General features: G+C 48.2%; 2 protein-coding genes across 15 annotated transcripts in view; both read right to left on the bottom strand.

Moving 5' to 3' along the window:
- The window catches only part of Gle1 (GLE1 RNA export mediator), a 35,105-nt gene extending 33,713 nt beyond the window's left edge, over positions 1-1,392 (bottom strand). For both annotated transcript variants that reach the window (XM_042681205.1, XM_042681206.1), the window contains exon 1: positions 1,239-1,392. In XM_042681205.1, coding sequence (XP_042537139.1) covers positions 1,239-1,337 — 99 coding nt within the window. In that variant the 5' untranslated portion in view covers positions 1,338-1,392. The remainder of the gene's footprint in view (positions 1-1,238) is intronic.
- A 4,533-nt stretch (positions 1,393-5,925) lies between these two features.
- The window catches only part of Odf2 (outer dense fiber of sperm tails 2), a 40,280-nt gene continuing 23,939 nt past the window's right edge, over positions 5,926-22,266 (bottom strand). For 12 of the 13 annotated variants that reach the window (XM_042681005.1, XM_042681001.1, XM_042681002.1 and 9 more), the window contains 13 exons: positions 21,491-21,562; positions 21,033-21,104; positions 20,820-20,936; positions 19,785-19,970; positions 19,377-19,486; positions 18,355-18,490; positions 13,977-14,087; positions 13,738-13,842; positions 11,700-11,858; positions 9,827-9,927; positions 8,305-8,467; positions 7,770-7,895; positions 5,926-6,786 (listed from right to left, as the gene is read on the bottom strand). In XM_042681005.1, coding sequence (XP_042536939.1) covers positions 6,598-6,786; positions 7,770-7,895; positions 8,305-8,467; positions 9,827-9,927; positions 11,700-11,858; positions 13,738-13,842; positions 13,977-14,087; positions 18,355-18,490; positions 19,377-19,486; positions 19,785-19,970; positions 20,820-20,936; positions 21,033-21,104; positions 21,491-21,562 — 1,647 coding nt within the window. In that variant the 3' untranslated portion in view covers positions 5,926-6,597. Of the gene's footprint in view, positions 6,787-7,769; positions 7,896-8,304; positions 8,468-9,826; positions 9,928-11,531; positions 11,859-13,737; positions 13,843-13,976; positions 14,088-18,354; positions 18,491-19,376; positions 19,487-19,784; positions 19,971-20,819; positions 20,937-21,032; positions 21,105-21,490; positions 21,563-22,266 lie in introns of those variants that run through there. The other variant, XM_042681014.1, reaches the window with a different exon arrangement.

Genomic DNA, 22,266 nt, shown 5'->3' with positions numbered 1-22,266 from the left:
ATGGGGCCTGAACCCTGGGCCTGGGCACTGTCCCTCAACTCTTCAGCTCAAGGCTAGCACTCTAACACTTGAGCCACAGCGCCACTTCCGGCATTTTCTGCTTATGTGGTGCTGAGGAATCGAACCCAGGGCCTCATGCTTGAGAGGCAAGCACTCTACCACTGAGCCACCTTCCTAGTTCCTCAAACAGAAACTTATCTCCAAATAACCACTCAAAAGCCAGAAGTGGTGCTGTGGCTTAAAGTGGTAGAGCAAAAATGCCCAGGGACAGAGCCCAAGCCTTAAATTCAAGCCCCACAACAGGCAAAAAAAAAAAAAAAAGACAAGCCAGGTAAATGTGACTCATGTTTGTTGTAATCCTAGCTACTCAGGAGACTGAGATTTGGAGGTTGGAAACCAGCCTGAGTATTAAATTAATTTGGATTATCTCCGATTAATCGGCAAAAAGCCAGAAGTGGAGCTGGTTCAAGGGCTTGTATAATCACCAGCTGCGTCTATGCGGAGCTGTCGCCGGAACCATCCTACTAATGAACAGGACAAGGCCCTGAGTTCAAGCCCCAGGACTGGCATGACAACTGTGAAAAAGACATCAAATGCGGGGGGGGAGGGGGGACTGCTTTTTAAATTGTTTCCTATGGAGGTTTGAAGAGCGAGGACAACGTTCCGTGTGTAGCAGGATTAGCAGAACGTGGCCATGGCAGCTTCAGATAGGACAACATTCCGTGTGTAGCTAGATTAGCAGAACGTGGCCATGGCGGCTTTGCCCGAACAATCTCCACATCCCCAGTCCAGATACAGACACCGTGACCACGCCCCCATTCGCACGGTAGATCTGCTGAACGTCATCTGAAACTGGATCATTTCAACCGCACCGAGGAGTCAAGTGGTGTTCATCGCTCGTCCCTAAATCTGGAACTTTCAGCACAGGAAATGCACAGTAAAGGAGCTGACTGGGCGGCTGGGGCCGCTCTGACCACGGGCCACGCCGGCTGCGGTGGCCGTGAAGCCTTTGGCCCATGTCTGAAGGGAAACTCCTTGGAAGGGCTGCCAGGAGCGGGACACGCACCCGCAGACATGGAGACATAAATGCGGGTGGTGCGGGCGCCCAGCTCCGCCGCCCAGCGCCTGCCAGGGAAGAGGGACCGACGGAATCCCGTCGCGGCGGCCTGCGAAGCCATGGCGGCCCGGGGCGCCACCCCGCCCCGCCCACCCCGCCCCGCTCACCCCGCCCCGCTCACCTCGCCCCGCAGCAGCCAGTCGCGGTTGTAGCACAGGCGGCCTTTATGGGAACTGCGGAGCGCCTGCAGGGTCTCCCAGCAGCGACCCTCGGACGGCATGATGGTTCCGGCGACAGCTCCTCACAGACGCGGCTGGTGACTACACAAGCCCTCGAATCAGCCGCCAGAAAAGGGCACCGGCTTCCGTTTCCGGGTCACATATTCAGCGTAGCCCCGCCTTTAACGGTTGAAAACTACTTCCGGCGGCGTTCCTGCCTGCCAGCGCGCCTGCGCAGACCTAGGCTGCAGGGCAGAAGGCCAGCAGGTAGGGCAAATGGTTTTATGGAAAAATTCTCACACCCTGTTCCTAAGAGTACAAATGGAGAGGACTCGAGAGAAGACAGCCTGTGAGTTCCCCAAGAGGCTAATCATAGGAAGCGTCTCTCACTAGTGTTTACTAGAGAAATATGTCCACCCTAAGACTTGGGTATTCATGTCCATGCGAGCATTAGACAAAATGCACGCCATCCAAATTTTCATCAATTGGAAAATGACGTCATATCCACAATACTTTTTTTTTTTTTTGTCGGTCGTGGATCTCGAACTCCCTCAGCTCTTCAGCTCAAGGCAAGCACTCTACCACAGCACCACTTCTGGTTTTCTGGTGATTAATTGGAAATAAGAGTCTCACAGACTTTCCTGCCCGAGCTGGCTTTGAACTGCAATCCTCAGTTACAGGTGTGAGTCACCAGCTTTTTTTTTTTTTTTTTTCAGTTGTGGGGTTTGAACTCTGAGCCTGGGCACTACCCCTCAGCTCTTCAGCTCAAGGTGAGCACCCTACTACTTGAGCGACAGAGCCACTTCTGTTTTTTTGAGTGGTTCATTGGAGATGAGTCTCAAGGACTTTCCCTCCTAGGCTGGCTTTGGACCATGATCCTCAGATCTCAGCCTCCTAAGTAGCTAGGATTACAGGCGTGAGCTGCTGGTGCCAGACTTTTAAAACAAACAAAAAACATTCCCTGGGGGCTGGGAAGGTGGCTCAGTGGTAGAGCACTTGCCTTGCATGCATAAGGCCCTGAGTTCTATTCCTCAGCACCACATAAGCAAAAAGAAAAAGACCGGAAGTGGCACTGTGGCTCAAGTGGTAGAGCGCTAGCCTTGAGCTGAAGAGCTGAGGGACAGCACCCAGGCCCAGAGTTCAGGCCCCACAACCAGACCCCCAAAAAAACAAAAAACACTTTTTCTGGACTCTTTAAAGGAGGAGGGTGTTACTAGTGCTCTATCTAAGGGCCAGGATACTGTCCTTGAGCTTTTTGGAGGTTAAAGATGAGCCCCAATAAGGTACTGTAATGCCTGTAATCCTAACTGCTCAGGTAGCTGAGATTTGAGGATGGAGCTCTCACCAGATATAAACACCAACCCAGAAAATCAGTCAGTCAGCTAGAGACTGACAGGCTGTCTCTTGGTGGGACAGAGAGTAGTAAATTGCTCTTGCAGCGTTAAGAGTCAGGAATCTGAGGGCAGAAGAAGGGGCTGGGGTGGGAAATCTTTGTAGTCATAGCAGGACACTGGAGATATCCGACAGCCAGGGAAGGACATTCTGTAGCTGGTTTGCAGCCAGGGAAAACATCCCATCGCAGAGACAATACCTTCTAAGACTAGCAAAGTCAATATATCTTATAGCTGTCATGTAGTCAGGGGAAACATCTTGGAGCCTTGGAGCCGAGACAATACATCCTATAGTTGGCACCTTGTGATCATACACTAGAACCTGCGTGAGGCCGAGATTAGTAGTATCTGGACTCCATTGCTGACACAGCCGGGGCTGGTGGGAGTAGACTACTGCTGCCAGGCCTGGCTTGTGAAGGACCCAGGGCGAGGGCTGTCAACCCAAAGTAGGGGTGAATAAGTTTACAAGTTCAAAGCCAACCAAAAAAGGAAAAAAAACTTGTGGTTTTTTTTTTGCCAGTCCTGTAGCTTTTTGCTCAAGGCTAGTACTCTACCACTTGAGCCACAGTGCCACTTTCAGCTTTTTCTGTGTTATGTGATACTTAGGAATCAAACCCAGGGCTTCAAAAAGAAAAAAGCCGGAAGTGGCACTGTGGCTCAAGTGGTAGAGCACTACCTTTGAGCTGAAGAGCTGAAGGACAGCGCCAGGCCCAGAGTTCAGGCCCCATGACCAGACCCAAAAAAACAAACAAAACAACCCAGGGCTTCATGCATGCTAGGAAAGCACTCTACCACTGATCCACCTCCCCAGCCCCAAATCTGTGATTCTTATCCCCAATTAACCAGAAAACCAGAAGTGGTGTGGTGGTAGATAGAGCACTAGCCTTGAGTAAAAGAGCCTGGGGACAGCATCCAGACTGAGTTCAAGCTCCATGATCTACTCCCCACCCTGAAAAATAAATGAGTTTCACAGACTTTCCTACTCAATCTCTCTCTGAATCATGACCTTGATAGCAATTTTTTTTTTTTTTTTGTCAGTTGTGGGGCTTGAACTCTGGCCCTGGGCGCTGTCCCTCAGCTCTTCAGCTCAAGGCGAGCGCTCTACCACTTGAGTCACACACTTCTGGTTTTCTAGTGGTTTATTGGAGATAGGAGTCTCATGGTCTTCCCTGCCCAGGCTGGCTTTGAACCTCAATCCTCAGGTCTCAGCTTCCTGAGTAGGTAGGATTATAGGCGTGAGCCACGGGCAGCACCTGGCTAGCAAAATACCTTTTAAAGACACAGTGCCAGTGGTTCACACCTGTAATCCTAGCAACTCAGGAGGCTGAGATACGAGGATCATGGTTCAAAGAAAACCTGGGCAAGAAAGTCTGTGAGACATCTCTAATTAACCACCGGAAAACCAGAAGTGGTACTGTGGTTCAAGTGGTAGAGCATTAGCCTTGAGCTGAAGAATCAGGGACAGCACCAGGCCCAGAGTTCAAGCCCCAGGACCGACAAAAAAAAAAAAAAAAATTATACAGAAAATATTGTTGGGAGAGTTCCTGAAATGAACCCCTAGAGAGGCACTCTGTTGTCAGTTACACAGGTAGACCCTGTAACTAAGCTGAAATTTTTACTTGTTTGGAGAAAATAAGGATATGTACACCTTGGTATGTTTGCTGTGCTTCCCTCCTGTCCCCCCAAGCGTTGGTAACAGATCTTTTTCGTTCACAGTTGGGACTCTACCACTTATCCACATCTCCAGTCTGCCATTATGTGTGAATATATGTGTGTCTGTGTGTGTGAGACAGAGACAGAGGGAGAAGGAGGGGGCCATCCTGGGGCTTGAACTTGGGGCCTAGACTCTGTCCCTGAGCTTTTATACTCAAGTCTAGCACTCTACTATTTTGAGCCATATCACTTCCAGGTTTTTGGTAGTTAATTGGAGATAAAGCGTCTCACAGATTTTCCTGCTTGGGCTGGCTCTGAACCACAATCCTCAGATTTCAGCCTCCTGAGAAGCTAGGATGAAAGGCATGAGCCACTGGCATCTAGCTGTAGTCTGGCATTTTGAAAGCTGGTTAGTTGGAGATAGTCTCTCATACTTTTCTGCCTGAAGTGGCTTCAAACTATGATCCTCATATCTCAGCTTCCTGAGTAGCTAGGTTTACAGGAGTGCCACTACGTCTTTTAAAAAATTATATTCCAATGAAAAGCATAAAGCTAAAACTACAAATGTACTCCAAGTAGAGGAAAAGAAATTTTCTAGTCTTTGAAAGGAGGGAGCAGTCTAACTCCCATTTCCTGTAAAGAGGGAAGGAAATGTTTCTCTCTTCTTCACTTCTCTCTACTTTGGTTTTATTAAAATAAACCTTGCTAAAACTTAAGAAAAAAAAAAAAAGGGTGTTGGGGCCAACACTGATGGCTTACACCTTAATCCTCACTGTGCAGGAAAGCTGAGATCTGAGGATCATAGTTTGAAGCCAGCCAGGGCAGGAAAGTTCACGACACTCTATCTCCACCTAACCACCAAAAAGCCAGGCACAGAACAGGCTCAAGTCGCAGAGTGCTAGTCTTGAGAGGAAAAAAGGAAAAAAAAGCTCAAGAACTGTGCCATAGCCCTGAGTTCAAGCCCCAGGACTGGGACAAAAAAAAAAACAAAAAAATGGGCTGGGAAGATGGCTCAGTGGTAGAGTGCTTGCCTTGTGTGCATGAGGCTCTCGGGTTCCATTTCTTAGCACCATATAAACAGAAAAAGACAGAAATGGCACTGTGGCTCAAATGGTAGAGTGCTCGCCTTGAGCTGAAGAGCTGAGGGACAGCGCCCAGGCCCAGAGTTCAGCCCCACAGCCAAAAAAAGTAAAATACATACACATCCTATGTGTATAGGCCTAAACAGCTAAACAGAGTAATGCCATACAAAGTGTATTCACTCCAGACATCTTGTGCATTATAAAGTGAGAGTGCAGAAAAAGCATCTCTGCTAAGATGAAAAACCTTATGACTCAAGAATCAAGTATTTTGGCCGGGCGCTGGTGGCTCACGCCTGTAATCCTAGCTACTCAGGAGGCTGAGATCTGAGGATCACGGTTCAAAGCCAGCCCAGGCAGGAGAGACCATGAGACTCCTATCTCCAATAAACCACCAGAAAACCGGAAGTGGCGCTGTAGCTCAAGTGGTAGAGCGCTCGCCTTGAGCTGAAGAGCTGAGGGACAGCGCCCAGGCCCAGAGTTCAAGCCCCACGACCGACAAAAAAAAAAAAAAAAAAAGAATCAAGTATTTTGAAAGCATTTATTAACTCTCTTTGCAGCATTTTACTTAGCAACTTTTTTAAAAGATAGGTAAATCATCTAAAAGAACCTTAAATAATTATAACTTTTTGTAAAGTCACAAAAATATTTCAATAAGAAATGCATTCTAGTCATACAAAGAGAAACAAATATAGATTACACTTGTAAGGCCAGACAAACACAAGCCCCCATGTGGGCCTACTCTGAAGTACTTATGGGCCTCAAAGGAAACTCAGGTATGGAAGGTTCCACTGGCACTGGGAAAAACACTGAATCCGAAAAGCAAGAGGGCTCCTGCTGGTTCAGGTCAGAAGAAACTCAAGACATCCTCAAAAAATGTGGCCTGGAAAAAATGTCTAAACATTCTCTCAGGAGAGGAAAAACAGAGTTGGAATGAATTAAAACTCTGGTATCCTAATTTAGTAAACTTAAGGCTTCTCAAGGTCATTATAAACTTCCATCAGAAAATTCTATCAGGGAAGAGATAACTAAGTGCTTCTTCGCTTGCTTCTTTACCTGCTTGCTAGAGTTGGTTGCCAAGAACAAAGCCCTAATCACACCAAATCATTGGAAGAGGATAGCTAAGTGGCTTTCCACTATGGCTTGGCAGCTCTCAGCTCCCCGTATCAGGCAGGACTCCCAGCCCTCTACAGACAGCTTCAGACAGGTGGAGACCGGGAGCGGATGGGAGAACTGGTCAAGTAGGAGGTATAGGGACCCTCCCCAAACACATTGGCATAAGAGGACTTGAGAAACTGGACATAGTTCTGCATGCTGCGGTTGGTACTCTCTGACTGCTCCAGACGGTCTTTCAGGTCCTGCAGACGGCTCTGGTAACGGCGGTCAGACTAAGAAAAGAAGCAGAACATAGGCTGAGCCTGCAAGATGTAAGAAAGGCAAAGCAGACACATACAGGCCTTGCTTACAAGGATGCCACGTCTCAAGGAGCCTAATAGGGCATAAGTGGCTAATAGGTATGAGTTGTTTTTGTTTTATATTTTGGACAATCTGAGGGTGGGCAAGCACTTTGCCATTTGAGCCATGTATCCAGCACTGACTGTTTTCTTCTGTGTGTGCGTGCATACACACTGGTCCTGGGGCTTGGATTTAGGGCCGGCTGCTATTTTGCTTTTTTTTTTGGTCAGTTGTGGGGCTTGAATTCTGGATCTGGGTGCTGTCGCTGAGTTCTTCAGCTCAAAGTGAGCGGGGACAGTGACCAGAATCTACCTAGGTATCCTTCAAATATGTACAACGGACTGGATGATAACAACAACAACAACAACAAAAACTGTATCGTAACTGGGCACTGGTGGCTCATACCTGTAATCTTAACTACTCAGAGGCTGAGATCTGAGGATCTCAGGTTTGAAGCCAGCTTGGGCAGAAAAGTACCCATGAAACTCTTTTCTCCAATTAACCGCACAAAAACTGAAAGTGGAGCTGTGGCTCAAGTGGTAGAGCACTAGTCTTGAGCAAAAGCGCTCAAGGACAGAGCCCAGGCCCTGAGTTCAAGCTCACAAACTACCAAAAAAAAAAATTGTAGGTCTGGGAAGGTGGCTCAGTGGTAGAGCGCTTGCCTTGCATGCATGAGGCACTGGGTTCGATTCCTCAGCACCACGTAAGCAGAAAAAAAAGTTGGAAATGGCGCTGTGGCTCAAGTGGTAGAGCACTAGCTTTGAGCTGAAGAGCTGAGGGACAGCGCTCAGGCTCAGAGTTCAGGCCCCACGACTGGACCCCCCCCCCCCCAAAAAAAAATTATATCAGATTAGTGAAATCAAAACAACAGAATGGGTTGCCTCCTCTTGCAGTCCTGCTCAGCAGCCTGACTCACATCATCTCGGGTACGCCGCAGCTGACCAAGCTCAGTTTTGGTTCTGCTTAGCTGGGTCTCAAGATCCAGGATTTTGCTCTGGGCTGCTCGTTCCTTGGTGACTGCCTGTTCCTTGGTCTGCTCCACCTGCACAGAAGGCAAAGCAGTGGGACTGGCTGACTTTGTACAGGGATACTTGGGGCAAGGAGAAGGCTGGCCACTCCCACTACCTGGTCAGAGAGCACTTGGAAACCAGTGTGGAAAGCATTTCTTGGAGCCTTGGGACAGGAGCAAGCTATGGGGCCTCCTGCAAGCCAGCTTTGCCTGACCTTACCCAGCACTCCAAGAGCCATCAGTTAGCATGGTAAATCCAGGTGAGTCCCAGGAGGGAGAAAGTAAATGAGCAAATCAAAAAAGAAAGTGGAACTCTGTGTCATAAATGCTCACTTGATTCTCACAGCAAACTCAGGGACTAAACACAGCTATTTTTCAGGTGAGAGACTAGCTGACAAATTATTTGTCCAAGGTGCACACAATTAGCAACACTGAGACTGACCTGCCGCCTGGCATCTTCAATGGCACTTTCCAGCTGCCTTGCCAAGGACCCACACTCCCGGGTTTTCTCCTCCAGCCGCAGCTGGGCCTGATGGATTGCCTCTTCCCTCTTGGCAATCACCTGTAGGAACTCGACATTCTGGGCACTGGTCGCCTCCAGTTTCCTAGGTGAAAGCACAGAATCAGACCCAGCACTAACCCAGTGGACTTGCTCCACCTCGCCAGAGGGGCTGTGCCGCTGCCTGGACTGGGGGTTCTCATCACGCCAAGAGTCTCCAAGGAGCCGTGGGAGGAAACCAAAGCAAACTGCAGGTCAGCAGGGCGGCCATGGCACTGTGCAGCTGGAGCGGCTGGTCAGAGAAGAGTGTAAGTAAAGGAAAGAGCAGGTTTAGGTGAGCGTGCACTGAGCTGCATGTTCCTTGTCACATGGAATACTCTTCAAACTGAGCCTGAGAAGAGGGAGACCATTGGCCTGATGTCAGCACAGCTGGCAGGTATCAGCAAAACCTCTCCCCTCAACTTTTGCTTGATGCCACCCCACTCCAGCAAAGGGCTGGAATATTCCGCCTTTCATGTGACAGCCTTGAGGTAGCTATGGCCATGCAAGTGTACCCACTCCATCCCCATCATTTTTTTCATTTAAAGAGTATGGCAAGTCTTTCTGGAGTTGGCTGTATCTTCCACAACAGCAGGGCAGAGTGGAGCTGAAGCACAGAAGGCAGCAACCAATTCTGGCCTCCCTCAGGCTCCCTCTGAGCTGAGACCAGACTTTGCAGGCTCCAGCCCTCCTTTCATAGGGACTAAGCTGACCCCGGAGGAAGACAGCCACCTGTCTAAGTCACAGCTTTGAGTGTTAGCCGTGTGACCTTAGGCAAACCACAACCTCTCCCCATCTCCTACTCCTCACATTTAACGTTGTATCTACAAACCTGACTCAATCATCTCTCCACACTGGGTAATGTGCTAAACCCTTTACAAATATCCTTTCACTGAAGTATCCCCTACACCTCAATTTCTCCTACAATGACCAGTTAAGTGACTTACTCAAGGTCACAATGCAATCAGTGGCAGAGCTGAGGACCCAAGGCCAGGGCTTCTGATTCTGAAAGGCGTACACCCCACTTCTTCTGCCTTCAGCCAACAGTAAGTAACAGAGGGGACTTGGATAGGGAAGTCATGGAAACAAGGATCGGGAACAGGGAAGTACCCATGTTGTTGTCGACTTGTTCAAACCGGGACCTGCTGGTTTCGTGGCCCAAGCATGCTATTGATATAGCAGTGCTAAAGGGTAGGCTGACCTTGATCACAACATTGAGGGTCATCTCTCCAGGTTGAGACCCCCCCTTCCTTCTGCACAAAGCTTACCACTACAATGGAAGTGGCTCTTCCTCTGAGGTCTGCCTAGCACCTTCCAAGGCCTTGAGTCCCTCAAACACTTCCGCACACTAAGCACAAAAGCAGCTAAGTGGCTGAAAGTCTCAGGTCCTAGGAAGAGGACAGAGATGGGACCAAGTGCCTCTAACCTCTCCAGTTCATCCACCTTCAGACTCAGCTGTTTATTTTCCTTCTGGGAAGCCTGCTGTTTCTCTCTCGCCATCTCCAGCTTGTCCCCCTGATGTTCGATCTAAAATGACAGGAACATAGACTGGTTTATGAAGGAATTTCTAGCAGGGAAAAATCATGAAGGAATTTTCTCTTCTCCCATTCATTCACACCCAGCAAGAGGCATGCTGTCCTCCATGGGTGTCCAAGCCCAAACCATAACCTGGACAGAAGAGCAGGCCCCAATCCAAAGGCTTCCCCACATTGGAGAAGACAGATGAGGCTTTGAAGAACCTCGACCACGATGTTTTCTTGATCAGGAGTTGCCCCTGGAGGCCCAGCTGGGATTGGAACATGAGAAGGCCAAAGCAGGTGGTGGCCAGGTACAATTTCCCAATTATGATGTTGGCACCATCGATTTCGTCCTACCCTCTTAATCCTTTAGACTTGACGGATGTGAGATGTTGCCCAAAGGGCTGCGTAGGCCAAGGCCTAAGGTACTAAGATTCCAAAGGCCCAGGATACTCATTTAACAGAGGTGACAAGTTAGGATTCTAACATGGACTTGGGAACTGCAGAGCACTGGCTAGGTCCCACTCCCGCTTAATACCTAGGAGCTTGTATGACAGTAGGGGATCAGTTATCCCTTGTAGGCCTTGGGCTACTACTAGGAAAATGGATTTCTAGGGGAAAGAAATGCAAAGGCTGAGCACAAAGCAGGCTCTCAAAAAATGGCAGCTGCTAGCTGGGTGCCAATGGCTTATACCTGTAATCCTAGCTACTCAAGAGGCTAATATATGGGGATTGCAGTTCAAAGCCAGCCCGGGCAGGAAAATCCGTGAGACTTTTTTTTTTTTTTGTCAGTCGTGGGGCTTGAACTCTGGGCCTGGGCGCTGTCCCTCAGCTCTTCAGCTCAAGGCGAGCACTCTAACACTTGAGCTACAGCGCCACTTCCGGTTTTCTGGTGGTTTATTGGAGATAGGAGTCTCGCGGTCTTTCCTGCCCGGGCTGGCTTTGAACCGAGATCCTCAGATCTCAGCCTCCTGATTAGCTAGGATTACAGGCGTGAGCCACCAGTGCCCGGCCCGTGAGACTCTTATCTCCAATTAATCACCAGAAAACTGGAAGTGGCAATGTGGCTCAAGTGGTAGAGCACTTGCCTTGAGCTGAAGAGCCGAGGGATAGTGCCCAGGCCCTGAGTTCAGGCCCCACAACTGACAAAAAAAAGAAAAAGAAAAAGGTAGCTGCTTTTTGGTTATTCCTAGGATTCAAGTCCAGAGAGGGAAGGGGTCCTTCTGCTCAGGTCAGTCACAGTGACTGACATAGGATGTCCAAGACACCACCGGCAGTGGCTGGGTTCCAGTAACCAGAGGCAGAATGCTTTTGCAGAGAGGGGCTGCTTGCTTCTGTCTCTCAGCACAGAATCTCACACAATGGCTCTGCGAAGAGTAAGGAGAGGAGGTTAAAGCTAAAAAAAGGTGGAACAAAGGAAGAGTGATGGCCAGGTATCTGCTGCGATCTCCAGTCAGTAACTGTGGGGCAGAGGACAGCAATAAAGCATGGGGTGGAGGCCGGCAAAGCAGAAAGCACTTGGGGAAGAGTTGGAATGGGGAACAGCAGGAGGGCCCCAGGACTCCCAAGCGTGACGGTTTCTATAGCTATAATCACTTGGTGCGAACACAGGCATTTGGCACACCAGACTTTTATTTCACAGCACTGATGATAGCTCACTCCTTTCAGAAAGCGGCAGCCAAGAAAAAGGAAGTGGTCCTCCCTTGGGGGGCGTGCAGCTCATCTTGGTAAGCGGGCCCCTGCTCGGGCCAGGTCGTGGGACCCCTTCTGCCAGTCCCTTACCCGGCTGCGCAGGTCCGATATGATGGCTGTGAGGTCGATGTTCTTCCTCTCATAGCCCTGCAGTTGGTCTTGGCACTCGGCCAGCTTAGCCTCCGTGATCTTGAGGATGTCAGGCAGCTGCTGTAGATCAGCCAGCTGGGACTGGAACTGCCGACGTGCCTGGGATGGAAGGAGAAACCCAATGTGGATAAGGACTCAGCTGCTTATGGGGCTAGGCAGGGCCTAGCTCCTCGAAGTACATTCTACAAAACCTACAGACCTGAGCTGGCTACCGGTGCTCACGCCTGTCAACCTAGCTACTCAGGAAGCTGAGATCTGAGAATCACAGCTCAAGGCCAGCCCTGGCAGGAAACTCCATGAAACTCTTATCTCCCATTAACCACCAGAAAATGAGAAGTAGTAGAGCACCAGCCCTGAGCTAAAGAGCTCAGGGACAGTGCCCAGGCCCAGAGTTTAAACCCCATCACTGACAAAAACAAAAACCTACAGGCTGCCCAGCTCACAGGCCATCCTAGCAGGGATCTAGCTGCTCTCTGGGGGATATACCTGGCCTGCCCTTGACACTTGAGGCTGCCTTTCATTAGATCAATAATAATGGTAAGCACACTAAAGACTCCTGACATTCACTGATTTTGGACAACATACGAAGTAGGTGTGGTAGGTGTTATTGTCCTTATGTAAAGATGCTATGGAGCCGGAGCCAGAGCCAGATTAAGGTCTAGTTTAACTCCATAGCTCCCAGAAAGGCAACTACACGGGGAAATAACACATATCGCCATCTCATCTATCCTTCACTTTACCAAGGACTGACTAAGGGCTAGAAAAGGGAAATGAGCCAGGCGCTGGTGGCTCACGCCTGTAATCCTAGCTACTCAGGAGGCTGAGATCTGAGGATCGCGGTTCAAAGCCAGCCCGGGCAGGAGAGACCGTGAGACTCCTATCTCCAATAAACCACCAGAAAACCGGAAGTGGCGCTATAGCTCAAGTGGTAGAGCGCTCGCCTTGAGCTGAAGAGCTGAGGGACAGCGCCCAGGCCCAGAGTTCAAGCCCCACAACCGACAAAAAAAAAAAAAAAAAAGAAAAGGGAAATGAGCTGCCCCAGACTCAACCTGCCTCCATAGTTACTGTTAAGGTGATCCTTCTGCTCTAATCAACCCATCATCCCTAAAAAAAATAACACTCGGGCTGGGATGTAGCTCAGTGGCAAAGCACTTGCCTAGCAAGTGCAACGTCCTGGATTCGATCCCCAGTACCAAAAAGACCAAAAAGTACCAAAAAGACATAAAACAATAACACTCTTTTTGAAAAGGGATAAACAGGATTTTGTGTTGTACAAAAATAGAGAATGAAACAGGCATGCCAAATACCTACCAAGTGGATTCCACTTGGACTCCAAGCAAGAGTTTTTTTTTGTTTGTTTGCTTTTTAAAAAAGGAAAATGAGGGCTGTGATGGTGGCTCAGTGGTAGAGTGCTTGCCTTGCATGCATGAGGCCCTGGGTTCAATTCCTCAGCACCACATAAGCAAAAAGAAAAAAGCCGGAAGTGGTGCTGTGGCTCAAGTGGTAGAGCGCTAGCCTTGAGCTGAAGAGGTGAGGGACAGCGCCCAGGCCCAGAGTTCAGGCCCCACGACCGGACCCCAAAAAAAAAATAAATAAAAAAGGAAAATGGAAGAGGAGAAAGAAATATTGGAAAGGAAAAAAGACAAATAAAGCATGAAAAAGCCAGGCATGGTAGTGTGTACCTATAATCCTAGCTACTTGGAAGGGGAGGATAAGAGGTTTACAGATCACAGGATCACACTTAATCCAAAAAATAATCCAAAAAGAGGGCTGGGGTGTGGCTCCAGTAGTAGACCACTTGCCTATGCAAGTGCAAGGCCATGAGGTCAAACCTCAGTACCACCAAAACAAGATTAAAAAAGCAAACAAGGAAGCTTGGGTAAGGAGCCCAGTTACTCTTGTGCCCCAAGTTAGCAAGGTCAAGGGTACAATAGATAAAACTCACAGAGGGAAGACAACAAGAAAAAGGGAGCAGTACCGCTTCAATTTCTTTGTTCATTTCGTCTTTAAGGATCTTGTTCTCTTTGTCACAGCGCTCGAGCTGGGCAGCCACTTCATCAGCTTCCAATCTGGTCTTCATCACCTAGGGGACAAAGATACAATGGGCTCCCTTAGGCAGAGCTCCTGGCTCTTCCAGAAAAGCCTGATAAGTGAGTTTTCCCAGCCTGACAGGGTACAGAGGACATGACTAGAGGGGCCAGGCCACTTGAGGCTTACCTGGCTCTTATAGTTGTCAATCATCCCCTCATAGTTCTTCACCGACGCCTTCAGCTGCTGGACCTCTAGGTGGGCCTGGTTGAGCTTGTCCTCCATTGGGGCGAAGCTAGCCTATAAGGGGTGGTTCAGAACAATGATCAGTATGTTCCCAAGTCAAAGTCTCTCCCTAGCCGGGTAGCAGTGGCTCATGCCTGTAATCCTAGCTACTCAGGAGGCTGAGATCTGAGGATCACGGTTCAAAGTCAACCTGGGCAGGAAAGCCCATGAGACTTTATCTCCAATAAACCACAAGAAAAATGGAAGTGGCACTGTGGCTTAAGTGGTAGAGCGCTCACCTTTGAAGAGCGCAAGGATAGCGCCTAAGCCCAGAGTTCAAGCCCCACAACCGATCAAAAAAAAAAAAAACAGTCTGTCCCTTTCAGTCTACTCCCAGGAACTAGCAAAGGAAAAGCGCCTATTCTAACCCAGGCAGCAGTTGTGGTGCTGTAGCTCAAGTGGTAGAGTGCTCGCCTTAACTTCTGAAGAAAAGTGGAGGGTTGTGATGCAGTTCAGTGCTAGCATGCTGGCCTAGCATGCACAAGAAAGACCCTGTTTTTCATCCCTAGCACTGAAGAAATCAATAATGTTCTCCTCTAATCTCCTCTAACAAGTCCTCACCAGTCACGGTATGGTAATGTAATCAGAAGCAGTCACTTTAAAAGATCAAGCTTTAAGCCAGTTGCCAGTGATTCATATCTATAATCCTAGCTTATTCGGGAGACTGAGATCTAAGGCAGCGCAAGCAGGAGTCTGTAAAACTCATCTCCAATTAACCACCAAAAAGTCAGAAGTGAAGCTGTGGCTCAAGCTACAGAGCACTAGCTGTGAGCAAAAATTCTCAGGGCACTGTCCCTGAGTTCAAGACCTATTAACCATGGAAGTGGTACTGTGGCTCAAGCAGTAGAGTGCTCGCCTTGAGCTGAAGAGTGCAGGAACAGCGCCTAAGGCCAGAGTTCAAGCCCCACAACAGACAAAAAAAAAAAAGACCTATTAACCAGCATACTCACACACACAAGATCAAGCTTTAAAATAATCTAGGGGCTGGGAATGTGAGATCAAGCTTTAAAATAATCTAGGGGCTGGGAATGTGGCTTAGTGGTAGAGTGCTTGTCTCACATGCATGAAGCCCTGGGTTCGATTCCTGAGTACCACATACACAGAGAAAGCCAGAAGTAGCACTGTGGCTCAAGTGGTAGAGTGTGTTAGCCTTGAGCAAAAGAAGCTCAGGGACAGTGTCCAGGCCAAGTTCAAGCCCCAGGACTGGCCAAAAAAATAGAAAAAAAAATCTAGCTGGGCACCAGTGGCTCACGCCTATAATCCTAGCTACTCAGGAGACTGATCTGAGGATAGCAGTTCAAAGCTAGCCCAGGCAGAAAAGGGTGTGAACCTATCCTTGAACTTTTTTCCTCAATGATAGCACTCTACCACTCTGAGCCACAGCTATGCTTCTGGTTTTTAGGTGATTATAATTGGAGATAGTCTCACAGGGACTTTTCAGCCTGGACTGGCTTCAAACTGTGCAGGTGTAAGTGCATCTGGCTAACCTTCATTTCTTTTTTTTTTTTTTGGGTCCGGTCGTGGGGCCTGAACTCTGGCCTGGGCACTGTCCCTCAGCTCTTCAGCTCAAGGCTAGCGCTCTACCACTTGAGCCACAGCGCCATTTCTGGCTTTTTTCTTTTTGCATATGTGGTGCTGAGGAATCGAACCCAGGGCCTTGAGCATGCAAGGCAAGCGCTCTACCACTGAGCCACCTTCCCAGCCCCCTAACCTTCATTTCTATACTGTATTATCTGTAATGGATTTTGCTTTGTTTTTGTGGTGCAAGGGATAGAGCCTAGAATTAGTGCATGCTAATAAGCAGGTGTTCTACTATTGGCTATACCCCAGTTTCTTCTGTAATGTTTTAAATTTGTAATCTGAGTATGTATAACATTTATGCGTGGGCTGGGAAGGTGGCTCAGCGGTAGAGCGCTTGCCTTGCATGCCTGAGGCCCTGGGTTTGATTCCCCAGCACCACATAAGCAAAAAGAAAAAAAGCCGGAAGTGGCGCTGTGGCTCAAGTGGTAGAGTGCTAGGCTTGAGCTGAAGAGCTAAGGGACAGAGCCCAGGCCCAGAGTTCAGGCCCCACGACCGGACCCAAAAAAAAAAAAAAAAAAAAAAATTTATGCTAAGAAAATACACTTCCTATGGGCTGGGAAGGTGGCTCAGTGGTAGAGTAGGCATACCTTGCATGCCTGAGGCCCTGGGTTCTATTCCTCAGCACCACATAAGAAAAAAGCCAGGAGTGGCGCTGTGGCTCAAGTGGTAGAGCCCTAGCCTTGAGCTGAAGAGCTGAGGGACAGTGCCCAGGCCCAGAGTTCAGGCCCCACAACCGGACCCAAAAAAAAAAAAAGAAAATACACTTCCTAGACACTTAAATGGCTGTACTGTATTACTCTACAAAGGTGTGCCAGATAGTCATTAATCCCTAATACTCAGATTTGAAGGTTACAACAATTGCAGTACAATCAGTGTGACAGTACTGTCACACTCCCACCAGAGTGGCTAAAAATAAAAAAAGATAATACCAAATGTTGCCAAGGAGACATGGGGCAACTGCTACCTATTACTGGTGTGAGCACAAGTATGGATTTCTACTCTACTGTCTGGTAACACTCACTGAGCTGAACTATGACCACCACCAGATTACCTGGGAATTCTACTTCAAGGAATGTAACTGACCAAACACACCCAGTGTGTGTATCAAAAGATGCTCACAATAGCCCTGTGAAACAACTCAAAGGCCCATAGACAGTAAAACTGGCAAATATATTATATTATAGTTTATTCCTATCCTGCCACATGCCACAGTACTGAGGAAGAATCAATTATACATACATGGATAGATTAAACAGACGCTGATTTATTCAGCGTGGCTTGTACAGTCACACTTAAGAGAATGTAAATTGTCTGGGCTAGAAATGTGACTTAGTGGTAGAGTGCTTGCCTAGCATCCATGAAGCCCTGGGTTCAATTCCTCAGTAGCACATAAAAAGAAAAAGCCAGAAGTGGTGCTGTGGCTCAAGGGTAGAGTGCTAGCCTTGAGCAAGAGTCCCAGGACTAACCAAAAAAAAAAAAAAAAAAAGGCACGTAAATTGTACAGATCTGTCTGTAAAGTACAAACTGATCCATGGTGACTGAAGTCAGAAGCAGGGGATTAGTTCCCAGGAGAGGTCACTGGGTAGGGTAAAGTTCAAGCAGAGTGAACAACAAACTAATGACTTCATGAAAACTCTAGTTTCAATACTCTTCCATTATGCGTACTTTTTTTTTTTTTTTTGCCAGTCCTGGGGCTTGAACTCAGGGCCTGAACACTGTTCCTGAGCTGCTTTTGCTCAAAGCTAGCACTCTACCACCTGAGCCACAGCGTTCCTTCTGGCTTTTTCTGTTTGTGGGGTACTGATCGAAGCCAGAGCTTCATGCATGCTAGCCAAGTACTCTGCCACTAAGCCACATTCCCAGCCCTATGCACACTTTCTTAAGATAGTCTTACTAAGCTAGGTGCTGGTGGTTCACACCTGTAATCCTAGCTACTCAGGAGGCTGAGATCTGAGGCTCACGGTTCAAAAAACCAGTCTGTGAGACTCTTAGCTCCAGTTCACCACCAGAAAAACTGGAAGTAGAGCTGTGGCTCAAAGTAGTAGAGCACTAGCCTTGAGCAAAAAAAAATGCTCAGGGACAGTGCCTAGGCCTGGTGTTTAAGACCCATGACCCCCTTTCTCCCTCCCCCCAAAATATATATACATATCAATCTTAACAAAAACCAAAGTCAGTAAAAAACAAAGAAAATGCCTAGGATAGTGCCACCTAAATTAAAACAAGAGCTGAATCTCCAAAGTTAAGACACAGGTTCAAATCCAAAATCCAATACTTACTCAGGCTAAATGCTGGCACAGAAAATAGACTCCAGCTTAGCAGTTTCCTTTTAATTATTTTTGTAATGCTGAGGATCAAGCCCTGGGCCCGTGTATACCAGGGTAAATACTCTCTCACTAAGCTGCATCCCTACTCAAGCTCCCTACTCTCACCTTAATGGAGATCATTAGCACACTGTGGAGAAGCTGAGGAGCTAAGGGTTACTGTGGTCCCAGCGAGTGCATCTTGTCAAGCATTTCATGAACATTATCAAATTCTTACCAGGGCCTCCTTTTCTACTTGTCAGGAATTTGCAGGAATAAACTACCAAAGGTCTCACCCAGCCCCTTCAATCATTCAAGAGCATTCCCCTTTCATCAGACTGCTGCCATCAGGCCCTCTTTAAGACCCCTCATTCTGCTTGTCCTCCCAGCAGCCCACAGACCTTCAGCCTCTCGTTCTCAAGCTTGAATGCAGAATATTCAGCGGTCTGCCGGTGCAGTCTCTCCACCAGGCTATCCCGGTCTTCCCTCATCTTTTCCTCCAAGGTCTGTTGCTGGTTTACAAGATCTGTCACCCGGCTGAAAGGTCACAAAGTAACCGTGGACAGAAGTCAGTATAAGCAGTCCAGGTCTCTATGGGCAGTGGGGCCAAATGTTCCTCTCTAGATCACACTCACCCCCGGGCACAACGCCTGCTTGCTTCTCAATACACAGAGAAGCAACTACCACATGCCCATGTCCCACAGCAGATGACACCTTTTAAAGTTCTTTTATTATGTCCCCACGCCACCCCCTCTATGAAGCATCTACACGTTCAATCCTAAGTAATGATTTAATAAGGTTAAGTCCCAGGACACCAGGATACTCCGTGAAGACAAAGATGGGGCACACTGCTCCTGGCTCCCATGCACCTGCTAGTTCATAGCCCTTCAGGTGTTAAGATAAACTCTTCTGGAATCTTTCCCACTCCCAGGTTGGTTGTCAGCTAGTGTATGTGAGAGCCTCTCTGCATATTTTTAGAACTAAGAGATGAATGTGACTATTAGTAAAATTATTAAATGGTCACTGCTGACAGCTCATTATGGCAAGAAAGGTGTGATTTCAGTCAATTACAACATGGAGGCCTCTATTCAATTGCCACAGCGGATGGGCAGGCACTGACAACTGCTGTCACTGGACAGAACACACACAACAGAGACTAGCATCAGTCACAACATCCCCCAAGGAATATGTCCTTGACCTGAACTGTGGAGACTGAGGCTACCTAGTAGCCCAGGGTTGGGGCCAGAGTCTGGACCAGCTCTAAGCATAGCCGGCTGAGGGCTGCCTGCATCTCAGCGTGGTAAGGTCCAACAAGGGAGACCACAGTAGCCTGATGAGCCTCAAGACTTCAGGGTACCAAGCAGGCGCCTTCCACTCAACCCTCAAGTCCCTCCATTGGCCTTCTATCCAGTGTGAGACGTACTCATTTAGGACAATAATTTCCAGCTCGAGGTCTCCTTTGTCTTTCACAACCTGGTTGTAACGGCTCCTCCAGGATTCCAGGGTGGATAGAGCTTCAGCAACATAAAGATCCTGGAACACAAGACAGCAGGTGCATCAGCTGGTGTTGACACCCAGGCTTCAGGCTGGACTCAGGGCTGGACTCACCTAGACATCCCAATCCTGACACCTGGGCCTCCCCCTGCGTGCAGCACCTCTCTAGGGAGAACACCAGGCCAGAGTGACAGTGGGGGCCCCGTTACCACTGCCAGCCTCCAAGTAGCACAGGCATTCTGTGTATAAATTCTGAGCTATCGGCCCTCTTCCAGCTCATTCACCCTTTCCACAACTATGTCCCTCTGCTCTATCCACCAAACATACAGCCCTCTACCTTGTCGGCGAGTTGCACATGTAGCTGTTCGGCATACTCCTCGCTCTTCTCGGCTCGCTCTTTCTGGGCTCGGATGGCCTTCTTCAAGGTTTCTTTGTCACGGTCTCCCTTTTGCTTCAGTTCCTTGAGCTGCTCCATGATGGCTTCCACTTCTGCCTTATGCTGGTTCCCACTGCGTTCCAGGTTCTAAGAAGGGAAAGGGGGAAGTAGACAAGGATAAGAGATAAGTGAGGCCGGGAGCTGGTGGCTCCCACCTGTAATCCTACTTACGCAGAAGGTTGAGATCTGAGCGTCACAGTTCAAAACTAGCAGGGGCAAGAAAATCTGTGAGAGTCTTACCTCCAATTAACCAACAGAAAACCAGAAATGGCACTGTGGTAGAGCACTAGCCTTGAGAAAAGGAGCTCAGGGCTGGGAATGTGGCTTAGTGGTAAAGTACTTGCATGAAGCCCTGGGTTCTATTCCTCAGTACCACATAAATAGAAAAAGCCAGAAGTGGCACTGTGGCTCAAGTGGTAAACACTGAGCAAAAGAAGCTCAGAGACAGTGCCCCAGGCCCATAGTTCAAGCCCCAGGATTGGCAAAAAAAAAAGAGAGAGAAAAGGAGCTCAGGGACAATGCCTAGACTCTTAGTTCAAGCCCCACAGTTGACCAAAAAACAAAAAAAAAAGAGAGAGAGAGGTTAAGCAAATGGGGAGAGTGAGGGAGAGGGAGACAAGGAGGCAAGGGACAGGAGATCAGCTCATCAGCTGCCTGAGTTTCAGACTACTCTGATGTAGACCAAAACCAGTGTCACCTCAGCCCCACATAAAGTTTCTGGATGTCCCTTGTGGTAGACAGGTGAATTGAGGGGACCTGAAGGATGACGGCCCTCCATTATCCGAGAATCTCTCCATCAAACAAGGGCTTTGGCAGCAGCTGTCCCATAAAGCTCTGGGGTACATCTTCCTGCACAGGATCCCCTAAGGCCAGACAAGTACCCTCAGATAACCAGAGTCCACCTTTGACTTCCTCAACTTAGGGACAAGTGGGTACCTTGATCTGCATGCACAGGCGACTGTTCTCAGCTTCTTTGCACCGAAGTTGTGCCTGCAGGTGGCCACGCATAGACTCCATGGACTTTGAAAGCTCAGATGCTGTCTTTGCTTGAGCCTTGGGAGAAATACAGAAAGTAATGGAGCTGGTACTGGAGCCCAGTTCTAGCATACCCATTATGATCCACTGACTCATAAAGAGGTGCAACAGTACCTTCTCGCACTGTATCTCCTGGAGGAGCTCTTCCACCTCCTTGTCCTTGTCTTGCAGCAGTAATAGCAGGCGCTGGAGAAAATACACAGTCATGCAACCGGTGGGATGGGCCAGGAAAGAGAGAAGCAGGATTTCCCTGAGGTCCCACATATAACACAGAAACCACTAACGCATATCACAGAGACACAAGTGGAAAGCACCTAACATAATTAAAGCAAAAAACACTGGACAAATATTTTGCAACTTAAGAGCCTGGTGACATATACCCATCATCCTTATTACCACTCCTCATGTCTTTCACTTGTCTAGTAGAGTGAACAAGCAGGACAGGAATGCCAAGCAATTTTACAGGTCATGGAACTACCACAAAGAAATGCTCAAACAGGTGCTGGGGCACTGGGGCCTCCCCGACTCGGCCACCTGAACCTTCTATAGCCAGCAGGGGGTGATGAGGTTACCGCTTTCTCTGAGTCTGCCTCTGCCAGCCGTTTCAGTAAAGCACCTTGTTGCTCCATTAGTCGATCAGAATCCTTCAGGATATGAGGAAGAACCAAATCATTAGATAAACCCAGATCCTACAATCCCTCCCAAAACTACAGATAACTTTACAAGTTCATATGGAAACATCATGAAAGAGTGATTGTGAATAATGTTCAAATTTCCCTCAAAACCAGCTACATCATTAAGCTTAATGATGGCCATTCCCACCCTTTTTCTATGCATTAACACTGAGCCACACTCCACAGTGTGTAAATTTAGTATGTAATTTTACAATATTTATGTGTTGCAACTTTTTCTTTTTTTGCCGGTCCTGACGCTTGAACTCGGGGCTTGAGCTCTGTCCCTGTGCCTTTCTGTGCTCAAGGCTGCCATTCTACTTGAGCTATAGAACCACTCTGGGTTTTCTATGATTAATTGGAGATAAGAGTCTCACAGACATTCCTGTGCAGGCTGGCTTTCAACCATTATCCTCACATCTTAGACTCCTGTTCTCGCTAACTTTTTGCCTAGGCTGGCTTTGATCTAAAATCCTCCCAAACTTTGCCTTCTGAGACAAGTTGATGTTTAAAGACAGCATTATTGAGATACAAATTTAGATTATATATGACTGAACCACTTACAATTTATAGCACGGTAACTACAGTTAATAAGACTACTTGAAACTTTGGGTGGGGAGCAGGGAGGGCTTGTCTTAAGGGCTTGAACCCAGGACCTAGGCACTATCCCTGACCTT

The sequence above is a fragment of the Dipodomys spectabilis genome, unplaced genomic scaffold (assembly GCF_019054845.1).
Source record: "Dipodomys spectabilis isolate Male_0828 unplaced genomic scaffold, ASM1905484v1 ptg000067l, whole genome shotgun sequence".
In the NCBI taxonomy this organism is placed as follows: domain Eukaryota; kingdom Metazoa; phylum Chordata; class Mammalia; order Rodentia; family Heteromyidae; genus Dipodomys; species Dipodomys spectabilis.
Note: the sequence above shows the minus strand (reverse complement) of the source record. Positions and strands in the feature narration are given on the sequence as shown.